Source organism: Erpetoichthys calabaricus, chromosome 4 (assembly GCF_900747795.2).
Source record: "Erpetoichthys calabaricus chromosome 4, fErpCal1.3, whole genome shotgun sequence".
NCBI lineage: Eukaryota > Metazoa > Chordata > Cladistia > Polypteriformes > Polypteridae > Erpetoichthys > Erpetoichthys calabaricus.
Window position 1 is genome coordinate 127,440,400 of NC_041397.2, and position 25,571 is coordinate 127,465,970.

The window sequence follows — 25,571 nt, forward strand, 5'->3', positions numbered from 1 at the left end:
CACTCTCACTTGGGAGGTTGTCGCTTTACATTATACATCAGTGATGTTACACGATACACCAATTTACATTATTGTAAAGATTAGGGTTGGGGAGGGTTATCAGAGTCAAAAAATTACTCAATTAGTCCAACTGACAAAAGTGCGATCCTATTAGCAGTTTAGCAGAGCTCCTAAATCACAGAGCTGTGGAGGTCTGCAGCTGGATTCTTCCCACTAAAACAGCAAAGGTAAATGTCAGGAAATGGAAAAACACGAATTATGGAGATAACTTAAAAATAGATGTATGTATTTTAAGAATGCAGGGCATCACTAATGAGAGAAGTAATTGTTAAACTTGATTAATTTTTAATACCAAATCCTAAACTAACCCCCTCCCCAAAATAAGGATGGAGGATTTAGATTAATTTCCTGTATAACATGTGGAATATGACAGGAAACTTCACAGAAGCAGTGCCAACAGCTGAAGCCAAGTAAAAACCGTTATGTACAACAGCAATAAAAAACTGCTCCATTTTTACCAAAATATAAAAAATTACTGTTTCGATCCTTTGTTTGAAGCACGAAGCAGAGTTGCGGCAGTTCTTTTTTGAACAACTTGACATGTTATGAAAGTAGAAGAAGCAAAGTACAGTTTATCACATTTTAATAGTTCATTGGTGAATGTAATGCATTCCATCTGTTAAAGCCAGTCGAGTAAATTTTCTAATTCTGGACTTGTACAGTCTAAGCAATAACAAAGTCTCACTCATTTAAGACTGCTTGAAAAACAGCACAATAAAGTTTTTACAAGAGTTCCAATAATGGATTAATGTAAAACTAACATCCAAGATTTCTCACAGGAAATGAGACAAACATTAAAAAGTGGGACCAATTTCAACAATTAAAGCTCCAGGAGTTTGAGACATTTGAATCAATTTGACTTATCAATTTAATATTAGTCTCTAGTAAGTGTTTTACCAGCTAATGATGCAAATGTAACACAATAGCAAATGTTAGAAGGCAAAAGAGGGATTCTCTGACAAACCAAACCATAAAAGCATATTATAAAAACAGCTTCAAAAAGTTTAACTGAACAATTTCCATTTGGGGATTAACAAAATGGAGAAATTACACCCCGAAATTAATGGAGTTCATAAATTCAACAATATAGATATAAAAATGTAATTGTTTTTGTACTATTTTACACAGTATGTCTGAATTGCAGCTGATGTAACATGATAGAATTAGAATGTGCACATTGGAAAATAATCCCATCATGAACAACCTGGTTTATTTTCCAAACCCTATTCAGAAATCCCCCTACAACATCCGCTGAATTGTTGCTACACTGGAAGAATTCCCATGTATCTTGCACATTAAATTACACTGTATTTTGATATTTATGAATACTAGTTTGCCTAAAAATAGTAAAAACTACTTAGACATACCACTAAATTTGTAGTTAATTACCATTTATATTTTAACAGAAAAAAAGATACAATTTTGAGTAAGTGGGTTAGTTTTAATTAAAAAGCTGACAAGATTTCTGTATTTGCTGTGGTACTGAATAGGTATCGAGTATCGTGACATTTCACTAGTTCTGGTATCGAATACAAAAATTCTGGTATTGTGACATTCCTATTTCTAAGTGCCACACTAGCTAAGTTTCCATCCAGTTTTTTGCGACGTTTTGTTATCGACAAACAGAATATACGTAAAAAAAAATGTGCGAAATTTGCTGTCTCCAGCCTGTTTCCATCAAACTGGCTTTTTATCGATAAAATGGTGTGCGTGATGACGTCATCCCCCCCCAAAACGAACTGTCGCATAACTTTTGTTGTATCGCGAAAAAAATCTGCCCTTGAGCCGTTTCCATACATAATTTTGTGTATGTCACAAATTATCTACCTTTTGTTTTCCACGTTACACCCTCTCCACTAAACAAAGAAATGGAGAGATTATTCAGACAGTTTTTTGAAATTTGCCAGCTTACTGTTATTTCAGTTTCACAAATAATTGGAATTGTACATAATATCCGAAGACGACAGCAGAATGAAGCAGTTGCTTGTCTGATAGCCCTAGAGCTCGAAGAAAGTACCCCAGTGCGACGAAGCCCACGGGTATGGGAAAGACGACGGAATAAGACCTTCTGAGAGGAGGTGGTGGAGAGACACTTAACAGAAAATCTCTGGCTGCAACATTTTATAATGACACGGGCCGACGTTTGACATGTTGTGTGGATTCATCAGTCCTGATGTTGCGCCCATCACAGGTTGCCACCGACCACCGGTTCCAACCCAAAAGCGGATTGCCATCGCCCTTTACAAGCTGGCAACCTGTGCCGAGTATAGAGTAGTTGGAGAAACTTTCGTGGTTAGTAAAACTACCGTCCATCGATGTGTATATGCTGTGTGCACCGCTATTAAAGAAAAATTAATGCGGCGTTATATCAGACTTCCGACTGTAGCGGAGGCCAATGAAATTGCATACCGCAATTCCTTGGTGCATCTTGTGCCACAGATTTACGGTGCGCTGGATGGCACGCATGTGCCTATTCTTCCCCCGATGGAAGGCTACCGCGATTACATTAATCGCAAAGGGTGGCCATCTATTGTTCTCCAGGCCCTTGTTGATGACAGGTGCATGATACGAGACATTTGCGTTGGCACTCCTGGAAGTGCCCATGATGCAGCTGTGTTTGCAGCATCGGATCTGTAAAGGTGAGCCTACCTTTCAACATCCCTTCACAGTGCGATAACAACTGAATTAACCTGCTTCCCTTAAGGTTTTTAATTAAAACTGAAATTTGAATTAATACAAAATAACGACGTTTAATCAAAAAAAAAACTCTCTTCATCAGACCATGCGAGCCGCTCCGCCATCGTTTTGATTGCACGTGATGAAAATGTGACACATTTATTTGCGTTAAAGCCCTTTTTTCCGACAAAAACTGTTTCCAATGTAGTTTTTGCGACATCTGAAGTATCGACATGGAATTTATGCGCTAAAGTTAAATGGAAAAATATTATGTCGACACGTACAACATTTTATCGATAATTAGCATTTCCATCAGCTATATCGGTAAAAAATTTGAAGCGCTAAATATTTTTTCGCAAAAACTCCTTGGATGGAAACCTGGCTAATGAGACACAGAACACCATCTTTAAAATACAAAACTATTTTGTCCATAATCCTGATCTCAAAATTTTATCTGGAAGATATTACATGAGGAAGATTCATATTTTCACATCTAAACAATTAAAAAAAAAAAAACTATAGCTTTTAAAGATGAGACATAAGCCTTAAAAGGTGCAACAAAACCGGATAAATGATTAGTAAAATTAAGAAACGCTCAACACTGTCAAGTTTAAGAAAACAAAAGCATGGAAGAAACATGCTTTTTTAAGATGCAAAGCTGCAAGAAAATTAGTTTAACAAGGTACATTTACAGGACACATTAGCTTTTGGCATTTAAGTTCTAGATCTAACCGTTAAATCCATTTACAAATTATACTTTATTGTTCTGTGAAATGCATGAACTACCGAAGCAACAGGCTCAAAAAGTCCACACTGAAAAAGCTATTAGTCACTGACCTTATTTACTCAAAGAACCGAAAGGCGAGTTACAAAAAAGTTTCTTTGCTCTATAGGCAAATGGTAAATAGACCCATTTCAAAACATTCGGGCAACTACAGCTGAAAACCACAAACACTACTTTTCCACCTTTAACTGCAGATTACAATAAAACAGCAAATCTTTACTCGTTTAGAGTTAACCCTTGAAATCAAGAATGGCATTACTTCCATTTATGTAATCACACTTTTAGACTCCACTTCAGGCTCTCCTTTACTATTTAATGCTTTAACATATTACACTTATAAAACAAAAAGTCTGTCCTCAAAAACGCAACAAGCATCACATTTAATGTTCATTAAAGGTGATGTCATATTACAAGACTTCTACCTGCAATAAATGTCACTTAATTGCAGTTGCTGATCTCAATACCAGAGCATGGTAAATTACACGACTCTGTGATAGAACTATCCAGCAGTTTAAAAATTTACGAAGTGCCACCTGAAAACACTGGTTCCAATGCAAAGGGTTTAAAGGACAGCAAGTTCAACCAAAATCTGTCTTTTATTCTAATTCTATTGTGGTATGTAAACCATGAGGTAGACTAGTGTTCATTTGCATGGTCCAAAAATACTCGTTTCTTTTTCCTTGCAGCTAAATTACATGCAGGTTGAGTCTTCACTGGTTGTTAGCAAAATAGAACTTGTTTGATTTTGTCAAGTTACACACTGGTTGGACCAAGTCTCTGGAAATATGTCAAACTGCACAAAACTGGCAGTGACGGCAGTAAATGAAACCTACTACTAAAAAGGCATGTAAGGGGACATGACCTTAAGCTGTTTTTAGCATTAAAGGAGTCTGCACATACTGCAAGGTTAAACGGTCACTAATTTGTTAGAAATAGTATCATGATTTTGACAGATGAGCCCCTGTCTTAAGTATGGTCTGGATCACATAGACAACCAAAAAGTTTCACTTTCCCATTGCCTCTGACAATGTTACGTTCCTTTCTTTACACTCCATTTAATACTCACTCAGACCCCTTAAACTTTTGAAACATCACCTCACAATATGCAATATAGACAAGTCTCAGAAACAAATGCAGCCACTTGTTTTGAAATGTCATGATTTTTATGCCACAACCAGAGAACCATATATTCAGAGACGTGTCCATTTTATTTCTGTTTATCACTTTTATTAGCAATAAAACTTAACTCAGCAATTCGAAGACTTCTCTGCAAAACTAACTCAGAGATGCTGGCTCACAGGTCACAATGTACTCCTATGTACAAAACTATAATCAACTAAATTAGTAATATGAAATACTTAAGATAAATGTTTATCATCTGATTCAACTTCTCCATTTCCTACCCTTACCTACACCTTTATCCACCTGCAACAACTTCCCTTTTCAAAAAGTGCAGCTTCCTACAAACAAAACTCAGACATCTCACTACAGCTCAAAGCAACAGTTTAAGTACCAAACGTTTGGTGTTCATGCCTCAGGTAAGAGTGAGACAAAATCAAAGCTCTGAATCACTAAGTTAAGAGATATCCAATGACCCTTGGTGTTCCTACACTCAGTCTTCTTTAAAAGCATCTAAAAAGTTAGGAAAAGGTTCCCTACACTTTACAGATTAGTTTGCAGCTGCTGCCGGCTTTGTATTTCCCATTGTTTTCAACAATGTGGTTAATCCCCCCTCATGATCACAAACATGCACTTCCACTTCCCCTTAAATTCAAAGCACTATAAAACAGTGAAGATTAGTTTCATATAGAAAAACTTGTATATTCGATTACAAAAATGTGAAATATTAGCAAACAGGTTTTTCCACCCCAAAATGTAATAATGTCATGAATACCTCTAGGCCTTAGAGAGACATGGATGGTTGGAAAAAACTTATATTGGAGCTTTCATTGTATGTAATGCACTTGACACGTTGAATGCCCACAGGGTATTTGTGTCTGCTAGTCAGTAAGTATGGCATACTCTACTGACTTACTTTTTTCCTGTAAGTAAAAACAAAGCTCTTGATTCATTAATGTACTACCCAGACAACACACATACATATCTATGATAGTGTATTTTTTGATTTACCTCAACTGTAATGGTTCCAAATGATGTATTTGGTTTTTTTTTCTTGCTTGTCTCTGTATGATGTGCGAGATACTTCATGTGTAACATTCATTTTGGGTCAAGTAAAATTTTACATCAAGTGTCGTTAACAGCTTCTTGACTTCTCTACAGCAGGGGTTCTGAAACTTTTTAAATCAGGGGACCAAATTAAGAAAATCGGTTCCATACTGGGATCCAGAAAGAGGTTCATCATGACAGCAGCAGACAGAAAACAATGGCCATATTAAAAAATGTTTCCTTTCAAGCATTTCTTAAATGATTATTACTAAGAGAAAAAGAGCAAAAAAAAAAAAAAGAAAAAAAAAAAAGTATCCAAAACAGAGAATAGATTCCTGAGGTATATCACTGCCAGTGTAGATACCTAGTTTAAGATTCAGTAAAGATGAGAAAAGCAAATTCTTTATAACTGGACTGGCATCAGGACGTGATCATTTTTGAAAAGACTGAATGGATGATCACCTAACTTAGCCACCTGATTAATGCCACTTAAGTAATAAAGTAGTAAAAAAAGTACTATATTTCACCACTGAATTGTTTAAATTTAGACAAGTATTGTCAAACACCGAATTATTCCTAAAAATTACACTATTTGTATTATACATGGTGACGGGAGTTTGAAATATTTAATGCTATTGCATAACACTGCAGAATATGTGCAGCATGTTCCAAACCTTGGATATTTCCAGCTTTTCTTACAGTTCAATGACTGTACTAATTCTTACAGTTCAATGACAAACATACTTACTCTACTAGAAGATTAAAATTCATCTAGCCACTTTAAAATGGGAAAGCCATTATTCCTTGCTGAAGCATGTGAAACTAAATACAACATCTCTGCACCTCTGCTACACAGTTAGACTCAATGTATGCAGAAATGAAAACATGCAATGAATTAGCAACCAGTGGTTCGTGGCCACCGTAACGGCTTTTAGTATGCAGCACTGCCAAGAACTACCATAAACCTCCAAGCCTATTTACTCATCCTTCCTAACATCCAGAAAATCATTGCACTCTTGTGCTCCATTCATTACTTTCATTTCCACGTTTCAAACTAGTCCGTGTTCTTCTCACCTAGGTCCAATCCATCATCTCTTTCCTTATAAGTCACGTCAGTTAGATACTATCAGAATATATAGTATAGGAAGAGTTAAATTCAAAGGTCACCAAGACAACGTGTTTATAAATAATCATTCAAAATGAATGTCTTGTACATTGAATTTTCATTATAATTAAGAAGCTCAATTCATTAGCTAAAAGGTACGATCTATATGAAAATAAAAAGCAGCTTACCCCATAACTGATGCAAAATGAATAATTCACAAGAGGAAATAAATACAAAGGTTGCTGCTTTAATTCAACAAAATTGGGCAGTGTGTGAAATGGATGGAGGACCTTGCTGGATGGCTATGTCACTTCTGGTGTTATGTGAATTACAGGTTAGTGTAGTTATTTTAGATGACTGCTGCTTCCAGTTGTCAAGCACCATGACCTTACTCTACCTGTTCTAAACTCTTCCTCTTCTGAATCATCCTTTGCTCACCGCAAGCCACCTGCCAGGCGACATGGGCAGAGTCAATAATACGCTTTGAAGTAGCACTGGAGACTGCAGATTTCATTTAATATTCAGAAAAGGTTGTGGTGAACCAAATAAAACTTCTAAACACAGCAATTAGTTTTTGCACAGCAATTTCTCCTAAATGCCAAATCAAAACTTATAGATTACCTAATCTTACACCAAGGTGGGAAAAAAATTCCCAAATATAAATGTAACACTGCAACACACTGAAAAAACAGAAATGTGACTGATATGCAAATGAACTGAAGGCTTATTTACAAAACTGTAAACTAAGGTGTGGACAAATTGTAAATCCATATGGTAGTCTGTCAGGCTACCAGCTTTGCAAACAAGGTATTCCAGGTACACTTTTTGGTAGGCCAGCTTTACATACATGATGGTTACCTGCAACCTTTTACAGAAAATTTCTTTTGTAAAGTTTTGTTGTACAAGACAGCACAGCTATCTACTACCACAATATAAAACAATTAGCATTCCAAAAAAGAGGATTTTAAAAAATTATACATTACTTGGACCTTAAGGGTTATTCTGAAATGCAATACAGTGATCCCTCGCTATATCGCGCTTCACTCTATCGCGGATTTTATATGTAAGCATATTTAAATATATATCGCGGATTTTTCGCTGCTTCGCGGGTTTCTGCGGACAATGGGTCTTTTAATTTCTGGTACATGCTTCCTCAGTTGGTTTGCCCAGTTGATTTCATACAAGGGACGCTATTGGCAGATGGCCGAGAAGCTACCCAACTTACTTTCTCTCTCTCTCGCGCCGACGTAGGGGGGTGTGAGCAGGGGGGCTGTTCGCACACCTAGATGATAGGGACGTTGCTACCTTCTGTGTGCAGCTGCTTCCTGAAGGACATGCTGCACGGTGCTTCGCATACTTAAAAGCTCAAAGGGCACGTATTGATTTTTGACTTTGTTTTTCTCTGTCTCTCTCTCTCTGCTCCTCACAGAGGGAGTGTGAGCTGCCGCCTTCAACAGCTTTGTACCGGCGGTGCTTCGCATACTTAAAAGCCAAACATCCCTATTGATTTGTTTGTTTTTCTCTCTCTGACGCGCACTCCGTTGAAGAGGAAGATATGTTTGCATTCTTTTAATTGTGAGACAGAACTGTCATCTCTGTCTTGTCATGGAGCACAGTTTAAACTTTTGAAAGAGAGACAAATGTTTGTTTGCAGTGTTTGAATAACGTTCCTGTCTCTCTACAACCTCCTGTGTTTCTGCGCAAATCTGTGACACAAGCATGACAATATAAAAATAACCATATAAACACATGGTTTCTACTTCGCGGATGGCTCTGGAACGCAACCCCCGCGATAGAGGAGGGATTACTGTATATCCTTTAGTTGAGCACAGCCAATTTATGTATAGAGCTGCTGGATAATGCGTCAATCTTAGACCATTAAGCGGCTCATGTTATAGTAAAGACGACCTTTAGGTCTGAAAAGTATATTCTCACACCAAAGGGTTTGGGCTAATAGTAAGGATTCTTACACACTCCAATATACCAAGGAAAAAGGTGTTTTCTTTCAGGAGTATATATCAGTTAATAGTGAGAGTGGTATTATAACATTCTTCCAATGCCTTTTCTGGGACTTCATTACAAAATACATCCTGTCTTATTCTTGTGATTTTGGGAGAATATTCAACCTCCAAGGCAGTCACAACTGCTGCAACATTCAAGCCACCATGCTTGATCAACAAGTACTAACGCCAAGTATGTATTGTTTATGAATATTCTAAAAAGTGACCTTGTAAATGTACCAAGTACCAAAAAAAAAAACAAAAAACAAAAAACCACACAACAGAAGCAATATTCATGCAAGCACACTTGAATATACCACTTCTGATGGGCCAGCTACCACTGTAGCTCTGAAAAAAGGCAAGCTCTTCAGAGGGGTGTCTTGAGTAACCTAAGTAAGAGCACAAAACTGTTTACCAACTATATTGAAATAAACTTTAAATTAAAAAACACCTTATATTCTCATAGTTACCAGTCCTACAATTTGAATGTCCAGTGGCAGGTCTAAAGTTACGTTTGTAGTTTCGATCTAGGTGCCTTGCACGATGGTACTGTTTAGGAGAAACTTCAAAAAAAAATTGTAGTAATGAAATAGCCAGCAGGTAAAGTACCCAAGCAATGTGGTCACCATTGCAGAAGCTAGCTTGGAGGCAACAGGGAAGGGGGGGCCACAAACATTATCAAGACAGATTATGATATGCAGCGCACCCTAAACAGTATATTTCAGATTTCAAAAACTAAAGAAAACAAGCTCCCCCTTGCCAATTTAGCAAGCAGACAATCATATTACTCCTGAAATTTAAAACAGATAATTTGCACCAAAATATTAAAAAAGGTAATTCAAACTGCAAATCACCCCACCACGTAAATTAAGATAAGGTGCACATTAACATGCTTATGAAAAAAAATTAGTGCAGTATATATGAAGGCTATAACTTTGCAATTTTTGCTCTTAGTGTATTAGGCTTGCAATCTCCATGCACATAAACTGAAGCAGTTTTCCCTATGCTCAAAGCTGTTGGAACATAAAACTTACAGCTCCTTAATGGATAACCACTTGGTCTATCAGAAATATATGAAACTCCTGCTGTAAAACAAAACAAATTGTCAGGTATAAAGGAAAAATTACCAGTTAACTGAATTGACCTATGAAGAGATATAGCAGGTTAAAGATGAAAACTAGATTACATATTAAAAGAATATATTTTCTATTAAGAAAAACAAAGTTAAAAACTTCAATTCGTGATAAAATGGGGGGTGAAAGACTGGAGTCTTGATACAAACAATTCGACTCCTGCCACCAGTTTCAAAACAATATAAATTTCATTTTAAAGGTACATTTGTGTTTTGTGCCAAATGTAAACTATAGGTACAAGAAAAACTGCCAAACCAAAACACCATTCCCTAATGAATCTTTACAACTCCAAAAAACTAGTAACTTGGTGCCCCCACAATGTTTGGGTCAAAGACAGTTTTCCTTCATTTACCACCCCTTTTTTTTTTTGTTTCTTTATTTCGCCTTATACAATTTCTTGTATTAGGAATTTGTTAGTTTTCGCATATCCCTTGGGGTCAGAGTGCAGGGTCAGCCATTGTACAGCGCCCCTGTAGCAATTACAGGCTAAGGGTCTTGCTCAAGGGCCCAGCAGATTAGGATCTCTTTTGGCAGCGACAGGGATTCGAACCGGCAACCTTCTGGATACCACCACAGATCCTTAGCCTCAGAGCCACCACTTGTTCCAAAGCCTAAAAATTACAAATCAATACAGATCTGATTAAAGTGCAAACGGCAGAGTTTAAGGGTATTTGCTTACATTTGTCACACCATTGTCCCTTCATTTCAGGGTACCATATTATTCGAGACACCGCACTGGTAAGTATATTAAAGCAGTCACATTTAGTAATTTGTTCAAGACCACTGTGCAATACTGTGTAGTCCCCTCTTGTGCCACCAAAACAGCTCGGACACGTCAAGGAAAAGGATCTCTGAAGGTGTCCTGTGGTACCTAGCACCAAGACATTTGCAGCAGATCCTTCAAGTCCTGTTAAACTCCAAGGTTGGGTTTTTCCAGCACATCCCAGGGATGCTCGATCAGACTGAGATCTGAAGAATGTGGAAGCCAAGTCAACAGCCTAGAACTTTGTCATGGTACTCAATTTCTCCTAAACAATTTCTGCAATGTAGCAGGACAGAGTATCTTGTTGAAAGAGGCCACTGCCATCATCTACATGAATGCCAGGATTGAAGGTTTCCCCAACAGAACATTGCCCAGGGCATCAACTGCCTCTGCCAGCTTGCCTTCTTTCCTTAGTACATCCAGATATCACCTCTTCCCCAGATAAATGATTCATACATACAGTCATCCACATAATCTAAAAGAAAAGGCGATTCATCAGACCAGGCAACCTTCTTCCATTGCTCCATGGTTCAGTTCTGGTGTTCACATGCCCATTGTAGGCACCATCTACTGCGGACAGGGGTCAGCATGGGCTCTTATGTCTGTGGCTACGTAGCGAGCTGGAATGTACCGAGTGTTCTAACAACACTCTCTCATTGACAGCATGAAACTGTCAGTTTGTGCTACAGTACCTCTAACATGGTATCCTTCGGACTACTTAAGTAGGTACTAACCAATCCATACTGGGAACAACAGAAAACCTGCCATTTTGGAGATGCTCTGACCCAGTCTACTAGCTACCGCCCTTGTCAAGGTCGCTTAAATCCTTAAGCTTTCAAATTTATCCAGCATCCAACACATTACTTCAACAACAGACTGTTCACTTGCTGCTAAATGTATCATACCCCTTGACAGGCGTCAATGTAACAAGACAATGATTTTTCACTCCACCTGTTGGTGGTTTTAATGTTGTAGCTGGTTACTGCGTTATAAACTATACATTCATACACATCCCTTCCTCCAGATCTGTTAGAGTTAATTATACTTTAAACGTAAATAGTACTTCCTTTTCACTCCACCGCACCATTATAGATCAAGTAGTTGCCCTAATGCATTATTGGAAGAATTCCTCAAAACTGCCAAGGTTACATTTAGATTAAAAACAGATTAGACTTATGGAACCAACATTTTAATGTCACAAACAGGCAGGATTAGAAAAAGCAGGTAATGATTATAGAACAAGAGGCTCCCTTGCACAATGAGAGAAAAAACTGGCATCACTCTGCCACGTCAATTTGCTTTTTCTTTGTTTATGATGATCCAATGCCATGTACTGAAAAAATTTAAATTTGTACAAGATGAGGGTCTACTGCAAAGGACAAAACCACTATTATGTTATATTTTAACACATATGGTATATAGTGAAGTCTTTAAAAGAAAGCAAAAATGATAAACCACTCTAATCATTACAACCATCTATTTGTTACACTCTGGTAAACTCGCAACTCCCATGTTCTACACTAGCATCACTCAGAAGTTTCTGAATGACAAAAATAGATTTAAAAAAAAAAAATTGAAAATCTATAAATTAACATTCCATATGGTGGTTACACTCTCCTCTAAACTCATTGTTCAACACATTGTCTGCAGAAACACACTGCACCCTCATGTTTGAAAATAACATCTGCTTACATAATTAAACTTTCCATCAAAGTTAACTATTTGATATGGTACCTTTTCATTGTTACTAGCTTGCTCCTTATTTTGCAAGGAAAAAAAGAGGTTCAGTTGTACTGAAACACCAGGACGATTTCTTGAAATCTGCTCATTTTCCTACATTATGGCAAGTTTTTTTTATTCTGCATAAATACCAAAATAGTAGACTAGTATCTCCTATTTTCTGAAATTTACTTTTGCACTTGTGTTAATATATACACAAGTCTCAATTTGACAATTCCGCAAATACAAACAAGTGCATAAAACCCAAACTTTTTCTATTCAACAGAACTTCATTTGTATCGAGCAACTTAATGATACTAATGAACTTTGTTACAGATTAATACTTAGCAGAAATCATAAACAGTGAGTAATAGTATTGGACACGACAGGATTTTGTCACATTACGTAACCAGCAGCATGGGCATCAGCTCAGTCACTAGTAAGCAGATTGATTGGCTGCAGGATTGCAATTTTCAGCTTCCTCAATACATGTACCGCCTGAGCTATCTTAGAGGGTGTAACTGTTGGGAGAGAGACACTTCAAAGAAGAAGTACATCTCTGTGGGAGGAATAATTGTAACAGTGGTGGATTTTCAATCCATCATATTGCTTTTGTCAGCTATGCGAGAAACTCAATGATCAAAAAAAAAGTTTGTTTTTCTTTCCTGCCTTAATGACAAAAACAAACAGCTATAAACATGGTTCATTTTAGTTTAAACTATGTGCTGTGACAAAGTACAGTAATTTGGTCATTTTAATAAAGTTTAAATTTTGAAAAAAGGATTACAGTAATCCCTCGCTAGATCGCGCTTCGCCTTTCGCGGCTTCACTCTATCGCGGATTTTATATGTAAGCATATTTAAATATATATCGCGGATTTTTCACTGCTTCGCAGGTTTCTGCGGACAATGGGTCTTTTAATTTCTGGTACATGCTTCCTCAGTTGGTTTGCCCAGTTGATTTCATACAAGGGACGCTATTGGCAGATGGCTGAGAAGCTACCCAGCTTACTTTTCTCTTTCTCTTGCGCTGACTTTCTCTGATCCTGACGTAGGGGGATTGAGCAGGGGGGCTGTTCGCACACCTAGACGATACGGGACGCTCGTCTAAAAATGCTGAAAGATTATCTTCACGTTGCTATCTTTTGTGCAGCTGCTTCCTGAAACGACATGCTGCACGGTGCTTCGCATACTTAAAAGCTCGAAGGGCACGTATTGATTTGTGCTTGAAAAACAAACTCTGTCTATCTCTCTCTCTCTCTGTCTGTGTCTGTCTGTCTGCTCCTGACGGAGGGGGTGTGAGCTGCCACCTTCAACAGCTTTGTGCCGCGGTGCTTCGCATACTTAAGCCAAACAGCCCTATTCATTTGTTTGCTTTCCTAAGTCTTTATGACAGTCTCTGCTCCTGACTCACACTCCTTTGAAGAGGAAGATATGTTTGCATTCTTTTAATTGCGAGACAGAACTGTCATCTCTGTCTTGTCATGGAGCACAGTTTAAACTTTTGAAAAAGAGACAAATGTTTGTTTGCAGTGTTTGAATAACGTTCCTGTCTCTCTACAACCTCCTGTGTTTCTGCGCAAATCTGTGACCCAAGCATGACAATATAAAAATAACCATATAAACATATGGTTTCTACTTCGCGGCTTTTCTTATTTCGCGGGTGGCTCTGGAACGCAACCCCCGCAATGGAGGAGGGATTACTGTATGTATATTGGCAAATACTCAATGGGTTATGAATGTTGGCAGAAATGGAACTTGCTCATACCTTGCCTGCTTGACTAAATGCTAAATTGCTTAAAAAATTGCCCAACACCAAACAAAATAAAAATTCTAACATTTTTACAGTATAAAGGGAATGCCTCAGGTAGGTGTAGAAAAACATTTTAAAATAAGTCTGAATCAAGTACACTGATGAGGATTTAAGTACTGATTTTGATGCCACAAATAAATTTAAAGCAACTTGAGAATATACAGTAATCCCTCGCTATATTGTGCTTCGACTTTTGCAGCTTCACTCTATTGCGGATTTTATATGTAAGCATATCTAAATATATATCGCAGATTTTTCGCTTGGTCGTGGATTTCTGCGGACAATGGGCCTTTTTATTTCTGGTACATGCTTCCTCAGTTGGTTTGCCCAGTCGATTTCATACATTGGGTAGCTTCTCAGCCATCCGCCAATCAGAGCATGCGGTTATGTTCCTGGGAGCCGATTGGCTCAGTGTCAGACAGCAGTTTGTGTTAGCCAGCATCTCGTCTCGCTCATTCAACATCAAAGTGTTTCACTGTTGGCGAGTACCCATAACTAATTTTCTATGTACTTACTATATGTACGTACGTTTAGTGCAACTGTACACACATTTTATACAATTTTTCTTGCATTGTACGTATTTATAGCTGATGGCCTGCCTATCGTAGTAATGGCTGTAACATGTGAGATATTGGAGACAATCTCTTTAAAATAACTTAGGTTTTATTTATATTTACATGTTGTAGATTTCTCACATTTTTATATTCCCTAATCAAACTAAAATTCTTAACAATAATACCAGTAATAAATTATGTTCCGAATGAACTGTACCATTTTACAACTGGCAACAATCGGCGGGGTTACCAGCCAAAATCAGCTGAGAATGTAAACATTACCAGAATGCAAATGGCGCATGACTGCAGGGTTAGTATTTTAGAAATATGATACTAATAAAGGAATAATCATAATATATCTAACATAACCTATATAAGTTAGTAGGTAAGTAAAACTAGTGCATTACTGTATATACAGTAAACAAAATTACTTGTTAAAATGTATTAAAATGTGTTTAAAACTATTACGTATTAATTATATACTACGCACATACATATCATATATCAACAGTTTGTTTACATACATAATTTCAACGAATCTTACTTAATATCCAAGAATATTAAGGGTTTATGATGAATAACTGTGCGAGAAATGTTTATAAGAGAGTGTGGGTGAGTTTATAAGGGCTTAAAATATATAAAAATAACCATATAAACATATGGTTTTTACTGCGTGGATTTTCACCATTCATGGAAGGTTCTGGAATGCAACCCCCACGATCGAGGAGGGATCACTGTATACAAAAAGGGCACCACTATGTACAAATATGTACGCAAGACCAGACTAAAGGGTAAAATGGTTCAATAAAACTAGTTCACATTCTGAAATAATTTTATAAGGATAAACAGTGTTCAGGATGCTAAACAACCCAATACATGTACACTTAATTACAAAAAAAGATATATTTTTTTAAATTATAAAAACCATTCTAATAACTGTAAACATGTACAGTATAAAATTGCTATACACAAATCTGCTTGAGGTATGGGAATTTCATAGTGAAGTTGAATTCAGACTGCAACTCTGTGGGCAGAAGCATATATTAAGACTCAAAACTAACAGCAGACAGGTTGACACAAACTAAAAGCATAAATATATACCAGAAATTGACTAAAACTGATGACCTTAAAATTAGGAACTAAACATTTATGATCAAATTACAACACTTTAGCATTTCCTTGAAAATGAAAATCTACTGCAAACAAAATTAAAAAGCTCACGTAAACCTTAAACATGTAAATGTTTTAAAATTTGTCTCTAATTAAAAATTCAGACTGCTATTAGTAGACTGGAAATAAAATGTCAGCAATGCATTATCGAAGTTTAAACTTCTGCCCAAGTAACTGACAAGGTTATGGGCGCTAAAACATCATGAAGGTGAAATAATTTAACTTGAATTTTCCTGCCTGCTGGAAAACGTTCTTGTACCAGAACAATTGGAGCTAATCATTTTTACACTCTCCATGCCTAAGTAATTACCATTGCTGAAGTTAATTCAGTTATGTAATGCTTGACATTACAAATGGTTATGGCTTTTAGGGGTATTATATTCAAGACAAAAGACTAAATGTATATTCTTGATATTAAGTATTTGGCTTAAGATTAATGTTGTTGGTAAATACATTTCCACAATAGTGGTCAGTTACCGCTACAAATTCATTATGTTAATTTAACCTAGCCGCCCTGGTCAATTTTTTCTAAGCTAAGCCATCAATTCTAGATAATTACCTTATCTTTGCAATTCCCCAGTAGTGCCACATTCCTTCTGGGTCTTTCATTATACACATTTACAAGATGTTAAGACAGCTGCTTCATACAATTTGAACCTTTTAGCTCTACCACAGGGATCTTCTCCTAGCTCCTGGTAGGCAACACTCATCTGCAGTACACAACTAAGCAGCGGCAGGAAACAGAGTTTAGTCAGAACTAACTGAAAACACATCAACTGATGTCAAATTAAATCAAATTCAAAATCTGAAATGTGACTTGTTAAGAATGACCAGGATCACAACATCCATTCTAAAAGCCTGCATACCCATAGGCAATCTCGGGGGCCTCAGGATCAATTCCACCAATCCTGAACTAATGATGGAGAAAAGCTGATAAAAATTGAGTCCAAACCGGCTGCATAAGTCTATCAGGAATATCAAGCCCCAATTTGGGGGCTACCGCAACTGTCTGCTTTCATATCACTTTATTAGTGACCAGTTTTTCATGTCAACTAACTTTTTTGCCTTAATTCTAATTGACTTGCTATTTATGATTCCTCATATCTTGTCAGCCTTTACAAACAACAGATACTGACTTTTCAAAAGGTGTGTGTAAATTACGATAATCAATGCTCTGGTAGTACTGTGACTTTCATGAATGTCTACCATTTGGATCAAGTCAAGGTTCTCCTACTGAAACAAACCCAACATACTGTGAGTGACAGCACACACAACTCCTACAGCAGTTTAAACTCCTCGCACTAAAAACAAAATGTAAGCAAATTTCCATTTTGCTCAACATGGCAAGTTTTACATTATCTTCAAATTTTCTCATTTTTAAATTTTACTGTGCTGATTTTTTAATTTTGGATCTTTAAACTGTTACTCCAAACTTTTTAAATGTTCTACACACTACTATGATGCAAAATAAACTGACAGAACTTAATGTTCAAGTGCCCCAAGTCCTTATAAACCAAAACAGCAGCCTAGAATGTCCACTTAAAGTACAGACAACACAATCTACAACAAAATTAGTCTGCAAAATAAAAACGGAAAAAAAACTGCATTCAAGCAGATATCGTTTTGCTTTTCTAGACATAGATGCTAAAATAAACCAAAATGATGAACAAATTAAAATAAAGTATTTTATTTCACATTATAAAAAAGAGGGACAAACTACATTCAACTAACCAATAAAAGTAAACCTTGCTCACTTTATCTTGCACTACTCACCATTCTTAGAAGCTTCTTTGTTCCTTAAATGAGGAGGGATATAACGTCCTGTGTGACATGGAAATATTTTAAAAGTGATTAAAACAAAATTAACAGAAAAATGAATTAGAATGTGTTCAACTGCAATAAATTGTTATCACTTGCTAAATCTTTTAGCACATTCATAATCTAAATGTATACACGTCATTAACTGGAAAGAAATTAAGAAATAAAACTATTCTACAAATGAAAGACTAATACACTCAATTTATAACAGTTTCAAGTGCACAGTGCAATGACAAAAGAACATTACTTACTGCCTGCCCCTCCTCCGCTCTGTCCTTCTGCTGCAGAGTTCAGGTCTAGACCAGCCAGCTACCAAACACAAACACAACAAATTAAAGTAAAAAATAACCACCAAGATGCCAGTAAAGAGACGGCTCCAGAGAGACTGATTAGAAGCCAACATAAAGAAAACATCGAAAAAATTGCAACAGGGATCATATTCAAATGAAACACGGCACTCTGTACAGAAATCAGTGCAACAGAGGCGAGTCATTGTTCATCAGAGAAAGGGAAATGGTACCGTCGACCATTACCCCGAAATATCCGGCTCACTCGAAACTGTGATGAAATGAAGATTCTGGATAATCTGCCTCCCTGCCACGGCCGGTCAGCGTCCAAGTTTCCTGAACTCATCACTATAGTAATGTAGCCGAGGTCCGAGCCCTTCAATTGCTGCTGTACCCGGGGCTCCTCCTCCACCTCCTTACATAGAGCCACGTCCTAACCCGGGTAGCAGTACAAGCCCCGAGTGAAGAAAGAGGAGTCGAGTTACAAGCTGCATAGCAAGCAATTTTTTTCTCTTTTTAAATAAATAAAAAAAATATTTTTTCCATTCTTGTGTGTAGTCGTTTGAAGCCGTGCCAACTGTGCGGGATAAAAAAAAAAAAAAAAAACCTCAGCAGGCTCAATCTCCCCCGAGGGCTTGTTTACAGCAGTTTCCACATCCGGTTGAATGACGCCGACGACGTCCTCTTAATTACAAAGATAACTCCCTCTCCCGATTTCCCGGAACGCAAATACCTTCGACGTTTTCATTTTACTAACAAATGCGGAATTCCGTTGGTTCCAACATAAAGTACAGTTATCAACTTGGTAAACACATTTTTACCATAAACCCGCTATGTAGGCCTATACATAATCGAAGTAATCAAAAGCTCATTCATACCAAAAACACATAATTATGCATTACATTCTAAGTTACATCTACAAAAGTAAAAAAATTGTACATTACAGAACATACCAGTACATCCAGAAAACTATTAAAACTAAATGTTTGCATGTATGTAAAAATAGAACAGTGATGGGTTTGACGAAATCACATCTATTAAGACAATGACAGTTATCAACCGATGATTTAATATCGAGTGGTATTATCGAAGGTAAAAAAAAGGGTTCGACTACGTTTTCCTATTTCCACTAAACGTCGCAATGTTCATTTTCAAAAGCGACTACGTTGTTAGTTTAGGACACTATAGCATTCATGTTCAACTATATAGATTTCGCCAAACGAACGCAAAAACGTTTAATATAGGAGTTTACTCCCCTAAACTGTGCTAGAAATGGCGAAAAAACGCTGACGAGAAAAAGGAAAACCGGTGTCAGGGAAACAAAGGCCGCCATTGTGCGGCTTCTAAAACTCCGCACTGAAATACGAACCTCCGCCATCATTACCAGTCGCTCCTTCTCCACCATTTTACCTCAACAGACGGGAAAGCGCAAAAAAAACTATCGTATAACACATATCTGAACACGTTTTGATTTAAAATAACGTATCATATCCCTTTAATAGACAAATATTTACCATTTATTTATAACTCACCTGCTGGTCTAGACTGAGCGCATTTTCGACGGCCACATGACTCATAACTAAAGAATAACGAGGAATAATTTTGATTAAAGAGAAAGGTTGAGCTTCGAAGGTTTTTTTCTGTTTGCTTTTACGTCACTTGATGTTCTTTATTTCGTATTTCTTAAGTTTTTTTTTTTTTCGTTTTTTTTCTATTGTGTCTCGATCTGTCCCTAAGCTCAGTCGAAGCTTTTTTACCGGACACCTTTCACTAACCCGTGGTATAGAAAAGCCGAAGCTAACGCGAGAGTTTATCACAGAGCTTGACAGAGAGCCATTGACATTCACATATCGCGAGAATTAGAACATGTCCGCTGCCTCGCGAGAATGGGAGGGCGAGTGTTTATTTTATGTGGTAGGATAAAATGTGATATACATTTTTGCAGTAATATTACTAATTTTAACAACGAATGTGTGAACACTATTAAATTAAAATACAGACCAATCGCAAGTCTTAAACGTTAATACATTGTTTCTTTACCACCCTTTGTCAATATGTTAATTAGCTGGCACTGTATTTACATCCGTCCATTTTTGTACTGTTGCCCCCCGGTTAATGATACATTTCTCCTTTAAGCAGTGCGTGGTGTAGAATGATGTATGTCATTTTTTTAATAGTTTAATATCCACGTGCGCAGGGAATAGTCAACAATGTGAAGCACGAATCTTTCATCTTTGAACTAATTTATGAAGTTCAATCATGAAATGCGCCACTTTATGCAGAACTGTTTTTACATGGCGCTCAACGCATTACTGCATTACTTAATCAAGAAGCGGGCACATGCAGGATGTTACCCAACTGCTCTACTTCATTTTCTCCAAGCCCCTTTCAGGACCTAGTTTAACATTTTATAATATTGACATGAACGTTAACCCCATTACACCACATAACATACAAATACATAAAATAATCGATGCATTCTTTAGTCAAAGGTAAAGTTTTCGGGTGATGAATTAAGGGGAAGCAACAGAAATGTGGACACAATATTTGTGTCCACTTCACTGTAAATCTATAAAATAAGAAAACTATATGTTAAAATACAACTGAATTCCTTTCAGAAATAGCATACTTTGCCCGCGCTATGGTGGGGTGAGTGACATAGACTGACCCGGTTTCCACCTTGCACCCAATGCTTCTAGGATTGGCTCTTGTGCTCCTTAAGGGAATGAAGTGATGTTGAAATAAATTAATTAACTGTTACATTTTTTCTTTAAAACTGAAGCGGTAAATTAAAAGATTTTGACTTTTTAAATTTTACATTTATTTAAGTTCTATATCAGTAATTATGTAATTTAAATTACTTCAGGTTTAATCATATTTTTTTACATTTATTTTAAGTGCTTCTCATCATTTGGCTGTATTTGATTTACCCTTGGATACTCACGCCTGCTCTATAATGGAAACATGACTAAAATAAGATGCAGCACCACTGTATTGGGTAATTTACAGCTTGACAAAGTGACGATTCCTGGCATAGGGAGTGTGGCAAATAATCTGGACTACACAATCACCCTGTTTCCCATAGAGCACGGCACTCAACCACAGCCAGTTACCTATTTCACTGTTCCGTGTTAATCTTCTCCTCACAATGCACCTACTATCTGCTAACAAGAATGGAGCCCAAGAGGGGTTGTAAAGGAGTACCCTTCTTAAAACTCCTTTACTGTACAGATCAGTGATGTGACATCTAACAAAATACATACATGCAACTCAATTTTCTTTAAACGCACACAAGTATATGGAATAGCACCCCACCAAATGATATACAGTGCAAAGCCTGTCATATAGCCTGATTTACAAATAAATACATACATCACTAAATTAAATAAAATAATTAATGAAAAATATATTTGTTGAACATTGTGTTAGTTTAGTCTTTAGTCAGACATACTATAATCTTTGATTGACTAAAGCGGTTGGTGACCACTTACTCATGTAGTCATCAGTCATTGTCCAACTGGCTATATCCTAACACAGGGTCACAGGGGTCTGCTGGAGCCCATCCCAGCCAGCACAGGGCACAAGGCAGGAAGAAATCCCGGGCAGGGCACCAGCCCACTGCAGGACACACACACACACACCAAGCACACACTAGGGACAATTTAGGATTGCCAATGTACCTAACCTGCATGTCTTTGGACCGTGGGAGGAAACCCACGCAGACACAGGGAGAACATGCAAACTCCACGCAGAGAGGACCCGGGAAGCGAACCTAGCTCACTCATGTATCTGTTACAATAACTGAAAAAAAAATATTTAACAGCAAATCATGAAAGATCATTCAATCATTGAGAGGCCAAAGCCATCAAGTACATTTTTGGGAGGAAAAAGAAAATAAGAGAAGAAAAGAGCTGATGAAAAAGGTATATTAAGTCACAATATCATCATCATTACACTTAACGAATTAGTAATTGCAGTGCTAAAAGAGGATAGGGCCAGTAACTACTTAACATTATATAATATTTTAGATCCTATTATGAATAATGCAGCTGAATGTTTTTGTTAAAACCTCATCAGCAGGCCATAGCAGAAGTGCTCAGTTATCTAGGTAGCAGATTTCCTTTTTTCATATTCATGAAAATTGTCAGTGTTCACTTTGATGTCTAAAGGCATATAACTAATTTAGCTCTTAATCACATGAAAGTTTTTTTAATTTTTTGCATAGTGACACACTGTAATATCCTATTTGCAGGGAAAAGCCACTATGTTAACAGATAAAAAAGAAAAAAAAACTATTGTATTTTTATATTAATTCAAATGCACTTCTTAAATATTTGGGAGCTAACACGACTGAACTTTGCAATTGTTTTGATATGAAAGAATTTGTTACAATAAACTGGATGCTAATGGCACAATGGCAATACATTCACAAGTGCAGTTTGTGTCCATAAAAATTGCAGGTGGTTTGGACATAGCTTGTGTAAATTTGCTAGGACACCAAATAACAGGGGACTGTTAATGGACAGACTCATAGTATCCAAGTCAACAATCTGGAGCAGAATGGATAGTCAGCATTTAGAAACATGTCTGATAAGGTTGAAAAGAAAATGTTCATAATTTGGATGAACAGAATGTTTCCCTTCCTTTTTGTAATAGGAGTGTTACTCCTCTCACATTACCTCACCACATCTCACCTCTGTTTTGATCAGTGCAGTCTTCTTGTCTTCCCTCAATTGAGCCATTGGCCCAGCTCTACTTCCTCATTCAATGCTTACTGTTTTGTAGCTCAGGGCAGCTTTAATCCCTTTTCTGGGGTCACATCTGGCCAAGCCAAAAAAGCATGTCTGAGTTCAGGAGTGTTTCTTCTTTTACTATGATATAAAGAGACCAGGCTAGAACTCCTTTCAATAGATTTTGATGTGAAAACCTCAGCTTTTAGTCATGTTAAATTTGCACGTTTCTTAAGGCAGATTTCTCACTGCAAGTTTTATTTTTTATTTCTTATTATTATAGTCTGTCTGTGATCTGAGATTAGTCAGGTAATGAAGGCAGAAGTTTAAAGGTATGGTAATTATACTCTCTAATCATGGCACGAGATAGTGGCAATGTGTTTCATGTTGATTAGTATATGCAAGTAAGAATTAGACTGTACTCTGTAAATTTGACAATAATGACCCTATACACCAATAAGAGGCAAGTAAGTCTCAAAAGGCCCAGCCTGGGACTAGACTATGCGATGTCCTTTATAGGCCTGGTGGTCTTTATCCTATTGCCGTGCTTCCAAGGCCCCAATTTTTCTGTCTTAATAGATGAACAAGCATTTGTTGCAACTGCTGAGCCCCCTGTAGTATAATGTGTTTGAGAAGTATTGCATAGTTTTGCCAAGGCCACATCTCACTCTCTTCTTCTGGTGTACATCTGAATTCCTACTGGGATATCCAGCACATTCAAAGTTCTTATTGCAGGAGACAGCACCAGAAGGCTATGATCAACTTCTTCTTCTTCTTTTGGCTGCTCCCATTAGGGATTGCCACAGCGGATCATCTTCTTCCATATCTTTCTGTCCTCTGTATCTTGTTCTGTTACACCCATCACCTGCATGTCCTCTCTCACCACATCCATAAACCTTCACTTTGGCCTTCCTCTTTTCCTCTTCCCTGGCAGCTCTATCCTTAGCATCCTTCTCTCAATATACCCAGCATCTCTCCTCTGCACATGTCCAAACCAACGCAATCTCGCCTCTCTGACTTTGTCTCCCAACCGTCCAACTTGAGCTGACCCTCTAATGTGCTCATTTCTAATCCTATCCATCCTCGTCACACCCAGTGCAAATCTTAGCATCTTTAACTCTGCCACCTCCAGCTCTGTCTCCTGCTTTCTGGTCAGTGCCACCGGCTCCAACCCATATAACATAGCTGGTCTCACTACCGTCCTGCAGACCTTCCCTTTCACTCTTGCTGATACCCGTCTGTCACAAATTACTCCTGACACTCTTCTCCACCCATTCCACCCTGCCTGCACTCTCTTTTTCACCTCTCTTCCACAATCCCCATTACTCTGTACTGTTGATCCCAAGTATTTAAACTCATCCACCTTCGCCAACTCTACTCCTTGCATCCTCACCATTCCATTGACCTCTCTCTCATTTACACACATGTATTCTGTCTTGTTCCTACTGACCTTCATTCCTCTCCTCTCTAGAGCATATCTCCACTTCTCCAGGGTCTCCTCAACCTGCTCCCTACTATCGCTGCAGATCACAATGTCATCAGCAAACATCATAGTCCACGGGAACTCCTGTCTAATCTTGTCTGTCAACCTGTCCATCACCATTGCAAATAAGAAAGGGCTTAGAGCTGATCCCTGATGCAATCCCACCTCTAAGTTGAATGCATCCGTCGCTCCTACAGCAGACCTCACCACTGTCACACTTCCCTCGTACATATCCTGTACAACTCTTACGTACTACTCTGCCACTCCGACTTCCTCATACAATACCACAGCTCCTCTCGAGGCACCCTGTCATATGCTTTCTCCAGGTCCACAAAGATGCAATGCAACTCCTTCTGGCTTTCTCTAAACTTCTCCATCAACATCCTCAGAGCAAACATTGCATCTGTGGTGCTCTTTCTTGGCATGAAACCATACTGCTGCTCACTAATCATCACCTCACTTCTTAACCTAGCTTCCACTACTCTTTCCCATAAGTTCATGCTGTGGTTCATCAATTTTATTCCCCTGTAGTTACTGCAGTCCTGCACATCCCCCTTATTCTTAAATATCGACACCAGTACACTTCTTCTCCACTCCTCAGGCATCCTCTCACTTTCCAAGATTCCATTAAACAATCTGGTTAAAAACTCCACTGCCATCTCTGCTAAACACCTCCATGCTTCCATAGGTATATCATCTGGACCAACGGCCTTTCCATTTTTCATCCTCTTCATAGCTGTCCTTACTTCCTCCTTGCTAATCCGTTGCACTTCCTGATTCACTATCTCCACATCAACCAACCTCTTCTCTCTCTCGTTCTCTTCATTCATCAGCCTCTCAAAGTACTCTTTCCATCTGCTCAACACACTCTCCTCACTTGTGAGTATGTTTCCATCTTTATCCTTTATCACCCTAACCTGCTGCACATCTTTCCCAGCTCGGTCCCTCTGTCTAGCCAATTGGTACAGGTCCTTTTCTCCCTCCTTAGTGTCCAACCTCTCATACAACTCATCATACGCCTTTTCTTTAAACTTCACCACCTCTCTCTTCACCTTGCACCTTATCTCGTTGTACTCTTGTCTACTTTCTGCATCTCTCTGACTATCCCACTTCTTCTTTGCCATCCTTTTCCTCTGTATACTCTCCTGTATTTCCTCATTCCACCACCAGGTTTCCTTTTCCTTCTTCCTCTTTCCAGATGTTACACCAAGCACCCTTCTTGCTGTCACCCTTACTACATCTGCTGTAGTTTCCCAGCTGTCTGGTAACTCTTCACTGCCACCCAGTGCCTGTCTCACTTCCTCCCTAAAC

At 37.9% G+C, this 25,571-nt stretch overlaps 1 protein-coding gene across 8 annotated transcripts in view; it reads right to left on the reverse strand.

The window, feature by feature from the left end:
• Window positions 1–19,847, reverse strand: part of ddx3xa (DEAD-box helicase 3 X-linked a) — an 81,759-nt gene extending 61,912 nt beyond the window's left edge. For 2 of the 8 annotated variants that reach the window (XM_051926120.1, XM_051926117.1), the window contains exons 1-6: window positions 19,580–19,847; window positions 18,012–18,069; window positions 17,716–17,763; window positions 9,826–9,876; window positions 9,262–9,354; window positions 9,109–9,180 (exon numbers count right to left, since the gene is read on the reverse strand). In XM_051926120.1, coding sequence (XP_051782080.1) covers window positions 9,109–9,180; window positions 9,262–9,354; window positions 9,826–9,876; window positions 17,716–17,763; window positions 18,012–18,069; window positions 19,580–19,624 — 367 coding nt within the window. In that variant the 5' untranslated portion in view covers window positions 19,625–19,847. The remainder of the gene's footprint in view (window positions 1–9,108; window positions 9,181–9,261; window positions 9,355–9,825; window positions 9,877–17,715; window positions 17,764–18,011; window positions 18,070–19,579) is intronic. The other 6 variants (XM_051926122.1, XM_051926121.1, XM_051926118.1 and 3 more) reach the window with 5 other exon arrangements.
• Between the last annotated feature and the right edge of the window lie 5,724 nt (window positions 19,848–25,571).